At 48.9% G+C, this 5279-nt stretch overlaps 1 protein-coding gene across 7 annotated transcripts in view; it reads right to left on the bottom strand.

Annotated features, from left to right (window-relative positions):
* Nucleotides 1-4146, bottom strand: part of Plekhg1 (pleckstrin homology and RhoGEF domain containing G1) — a 214311-nt gene extending 210165 nt beyond the window's left edge. For 4 of the 7 annotated variants that reach the window (XM_050135708.1, XM_050135711.1, XM_050135710.1 and 1 more), the window contains exon 1: nucleotides 3532-3783. Coding sequence is in view for 1 of the 7 variants with exons in the window: in XM_050135707.1 (XP_049991664.1) it covers nucleotides 4128-4140 (13 nt within the window). In the remaining 6 variants the exon portion in view is untranslated. Of the gene's footprint in view, nucleotides 1-3531; nucleotides 3784-4127 lie in introns of those variants that run through there. The other 3 variants (XM_050135713.1, XM_050135715.1, XM_050135707.1) reach the window with 2 other exon arrangements.
* Nucleotides 4147-5279: the final 1133 nt, after the last annotated feature.

The raw sequence follows: 5279 nt of genomic DNA, 5'->3' as shown, positions 1-5279 counted from the left end.
TTTCTTTCTTTCTTTCTTTCTTTTTTTTTTTTTTTTTTTGGAAATAAGGCTGATTCTTTCACTGAAGAGCTGGTTTAGCCTGAGTCACAGAAACAGGTACAGCGATCACTTCTGCTCACCCAAGGAAGGTGTTATGGTGAAGAAATTTTTCCTTGGCCTGTAGCCATTAGGGGGGCGGGGGGGGAACTATTCAGGACCCTGTATCCACAGGTTGAAAAGATACTCAGAGTCCAACATGAGAGCTGTTCTAGAGTTCCACTGGACTCCTAACTACCGACAAGGAGGTTAGCCAGGCATATATGAAATTGTTCTGTAGTATTTAGGGTCCCGGGGCCAAGTCCTTCAGCAATGAACCAGGGTCTACTTCCAGAAGACCAGCAGGCATGCCTAACATCCCCTCTAAGCACCCATTGCTGGCTATGTAGCCAGTCAGATCCGAATCATGCGGGGCTCCTCTTCTGTCAGTGAGTTCTACTTGGCACAGCTGCCCATGGCTCTGATGGGCCAGCGGATTGGGGTCAACTTTTCATTTCGCCAAGTGAGACTGATGCAGGGCTGAAATAAAACATGGCTGTCTCAAAATGCCTGCTACGCAGAAGTCTAAGATGACTGCCTAGAAGAGGATCTGTACCTGAATATGTCAATGCTCTGCCTTAGGAATCATGTCTTTTCCTATGTCAAGAAACGAGAGAAGCACAGCCTAGCCGGGTGATGCTCACTTGGACTCCCCAGCGAAGGTAGGAGGATTGTGAGTTCAAGGCCCGTCTGGCCTCCATAGTAAGACCGCATTTAAGAAAAGCGAGGAGAAGACCCCCCCTCAAAAAAAACCCCCAATAAATAGTTTATAAATATGAAGATTTGTCTCCATGCAACCCATCACCGTGAGGTAGTGGAGGACCAGGGGTCAGTCACAGCTGGGTTAAACCGCAGTTTTGACAGTGGATTACCTCCAGCAAAAACCCTCCCTCCAGGGATCAGCTTTTCAGCAACTACCATCTTCAAAGCACACCATATGTGCCGAGGATTTAATATGGATTACTTCATTCAACCGTCAGTCCAGCTCTGGAGCTAAGGGGCATTCTTTCTGAAATATATGAAGGAAGGGTAAAAAGGGGGCGGGGGGGATGAGTAAAACCAAAGAATGATCTAATAGAAGCGTTACTTTCCCTGGTTATAAAATCATTCAGGTCAGGTCAGAACAATTCCCTTAGCAGGGTCCCGGTCTGCAAGCTCCTGGGGCCCAGAGGAGAGCTTCAGATTCAAGGGCTAATCCTAGAATACTTGCCCCTAATCATTCTAAATCTCCGAGACAGAGGCTGGGCCACCTCATCCAAGAGCCATCCCCGCTTGAATAGCCTGGAGATCTAATCTCCTCTGTGGCAGGATTACAAGGTGACAATTGTTTGAAAGAGCTAACTACCAGCAGTGAAAGGAAGAAAAACCCACAAAGAGGGGAGGGGGGATGTGGAGCACAGAGAATAAAAGTACAGATCAGAAGAAACCGCTTTTAGTTTACCAAAGGTTCAAAAGACTTGCGGTTTCTCAGCGTCTTTTTTTTTTAATTTTTTATTTTTATGTCAGAATACAAACTAGTAAATCTGAATTAGACCACCAAAAGAAATCACAAGCGCAAACAAAGCCGGACAGTGAAACACTACTACTGGTTGTCTTTAGTTTTGCAAAATTGGGCTGCCAATTTCTATAGGTTACAATGTGATAATTTAACCTCCTTGAATGACAGCTGTAATCTCCCACGGAAAGTTTAAAAGGTTTGTTGTTGTTGTTGTTGTTGTAACAATCATCTATACTAAAGGCATTGAAAAAAGTGGACTCACAGGGAAAGGTGAAGAGCAGACAAATTCTACCAAAGAAAGACAGACTTAGGGCACAAATGTGACTACCAAACAGCTGTTTGTTCTCATTCTGTTTAGTCCTTCTACAGAGGGCGGTGGGGAATCTGCCATGCAAAGGAAACGAGAGGGAGGTCACGCAAGGATTGTTGGTGGGGGACCCACTTGGAGAGGAAGCCATGGGGGGGGGCGATGAACTCTGGAGAAGAAAGTTTCTTCCTGGTTGGTTTTAGTGGCTTAGACATGGTGGGATCCTAAGAGGACAAAAAGCTAACTTGGGAGTCAGGAAGCCAGACTCAGATGTTAAAGGATCAAACCGCAACCCATCGCTTTTGTATAGACGTGTTAGCTACCATAGAGCAAATGAATACCCTCAGCTGGGAGGAGTGAGGCCAGTTCAAACTATCTGGCTCACGTACAGACACGGCTTTATCAGTGAGGAAGTCGAAGCTACCAGCAATGGCTTGTTCTCACGTCCCACAGTGAAAGGCTAAAGTTGAGAGCTTTTAGATCCCAGACACGATAGGCTTAGATATGTTTTTATAGCAGTTTAGCAACAACAGGAAAAAAATCTATTTTTTGAAAATAATGTGAACTCCAGAAACTGAAAATTCAAATAGGCTGACTGTAACCCTTGACCACTGGTTTTTACAGAGTTAATGCAATCTAAGCCTGGAATTTGGTTAAATGGTAAATCTGACCCGGACTTAACATTCTGGCATCCTACTGTGTTTGTATCCAGTGCATATTCAGTTTGTATCTAGTGTGCCCCAAAGTTTCAAAACAATTCTGTCTGGAAGATTGGAGCTTTCTGAGATTGATGCCCCACCAGGACAAACTCGTTTTTCCCTGGGGGGGCGTCGAAAATAGGTGCAGTAGCCCTTGGCCACCTGAGGGTGGTACAAAGAGAGCGCTAAGGACCAGCCCGAGCTTAATGAAATTCCAGCAATGCACACACCGCATTCAGCTTTACACAAACCAACTTCACACAGCCTATGCAAAGCAATCATCTACTTCATTGTTTCTCACGAACGTTGTGAAACCGAGCAAGCCAATGACCCTCTCTCTCCTTTGGACGTCCCGACTTTGCTGAGTGCAGAGAGAGAGACTCTACCCGGACACAAAGAGGGGACCTGCTCTGGCCGGCACCCTGGGGCCTGCTGCGTGCCCCCTTCCACTCCAGCCATCCGCCGCCAACAGCCCACGCAGTCGCAGACCGCTAGGTATTAGCGTTTGTTCGGGTGACGGATGGGACACAGGTTCTCAACCCCCCCGTTCACTTCGAAAATCGCTGACTAGCTGATACGGGGCGTCCATGCGAATTTCTGCCCCTTCAGGGCTGCTCCTAGCTGGAGCACGTAATACACTCCCTGTCCTCCCGTCCACACCGCTGTTGGCCCCCGAGTGTCCTATTTGGGGACAGTTCCACTGGACTAGGGGGTTGCGGTGGCACCCAGTGGCTCTTGAGCAAACTTCACAGAGCTGCAAACTGCAGCCGCGAGGGGCCGGAGAAGCGGGTCGGCAGACCTAGGTTGAGCCGGGTTGAGGAGCCCGGACTTGGGGACTCCCAGGACGGCGGGCAGCACCGCCAGCTATCGTCAGACCCCTCCCAGGTGTAGCACTCAGGAACACACACCCCACTCCAACCCCAGGACCAGACACCGCGCTCTGACCGTCCCACCTGCAGATTCGGGTGCGTGGTCGAGGCCTCCAGCTTCCCTTGTCCGGTCTCTGGAATAGTCCTGGCCGCGCTTACGGGAGAGGGGCGGCTCCTGAGCGCCAGGCTCCGCGGTGAGCTGCGCTCCAGCGCCGGCTCCGGCCGCCTCAAGCCCTGCAGCTCGCCCGGTTCCACTTCCTCTTTCCCACTACGCGCCCCGTCGCGCCCCGCCCCGCTCCTCCGGCCGCCGCCGCGGGTCGCGGTCCCCGCCCGCCTCCTCGGGGGCCCTGCGGGCGGACCCGGCACAGAGGAGGAGGCGACTCAGAAGGAGATTAAGCTTGCTTTCTGGACTTTTGCCAAAGACAGCAGTCAAATTACAGCCTCTAGGGGCAAAAGTTTTAGATTTTTTTTTTAAATCCCTGCTACTGTTTTCGCAGACGCATCGCTTCCCCCAACCCCTCCCCTCCTATCGGTTGTTCAGGTTTAGCTAAGCCTTGGATGTGGCCATTTCTTAGAGCGCCCTGAAATCAGATGTAAAACGATTGCTTTGCGTCCACACTCGAGTTTCACACTGGAGCTTGTGAGGTCACAACACTAAAACGTGCGAGAAGGACGCTTACCGGGTTCAGGCATCGGTCCCTCCATCACCCCAGTTAACTTACAGGATGACCTTTGCTTAGAGAAAGCAAAAGTGGAAAAGGAGGCAGAGACCTTTGCGACAGCCAGATGTTTAAAGGCACCGATATGGTAGGACAATAAAAGATAGACCTTTATCAAAGGTGCCTTCGAGGTGACGTCTTTAACACTTGGCACGTTTTAGACAGGGGTGTCAGACGTGCCTGGGCTCCATCAGGCCCAGTAAGGTGCACTCATGCACTCTTGTCTTGTTTCTAAAAACTTCGGCTCACGGCATGTGTGCCTTTGAGGGAATAAGTTAATCTCTTCGGGCCTCCATTTCCTTATCTAAGAAGTGGTGTCGATTGTAATGTCTGCTCCCCCTTCCCCAGGACTGTGCGGGTGATTGAAATAAACCAGTGGACTCCGAACCTTAGGAGATTGCCCTTGCATTTACCAAATCCTGAGTAAGCATTCGCTATTACTGTTGTTGAATGTTCAGGTGTACATAGTTGTGAAAATTATAGAAAATATTTGAAATGAAGCACAAATTTATGCAGTAAGGACACACGTTGTTACAGCATCCTCTGTAATATAGACGTTATATTCTGGTTTATAACTTAAGTGCCTCTCTAAAGCTATGGGTCTGACCTATGCTTGAAATACATTTACAAGGTGGATTTGCCACGGGGCTAAAATAGATGCCCCTACATCTTTAAAGCAGATCTGTAATAATGCTGGAGGTCCTTAGGAGAGGTGCTGGATGCCTTTCACAGACAGGACACCTATTTTAAGGAGGCTTGATCAGGACCTTCCTGGTATCTGGAACTTACAGAAAACCTTCCCTACCCTTGCGCCTATGCTGTTTGCGACAGATGTGACCGGCAGCATCTCACTCAAGTGTGCCACACTTTATGAACTCTTATGGTACCTGATGAAAGTTTTCATAAATAAACAGTCTATGTTTCAACTTGCCCACCGTTCTCACTATCATAATGAACCCCAGCCATCCTGCTTGGTGTCTCTTCAGATGCCGGTCATCCCTTTGTCCAGTGTATCTACTGTCTTGGCTGAGTTATTATTGCTAGGATGAAGCACTGTAACTAAACACAATGTGCGGTGGGGAGGACGGGGTTTGTTTGACTTACACTGCCACA

This window comes from Alexandromys fortis, unplaced genomic scaffold, assembly GCF_014885135.2.
Source record: "Alexandromys fortis isolate MF-2015 unplaced genomic scaffold, M_Fortis_MF-2015_v1.1 scaffold_23, whole genome shotgun sequence".
NCBI lineage: Eukaryota > Metazoa > Chordata > Mammalia > Rodentia > Cricetidae > Alexandromys > Alexandromys fortis.
This window is presented reverse-complemented; position numbering and strand designations above follow the sequence as displayed.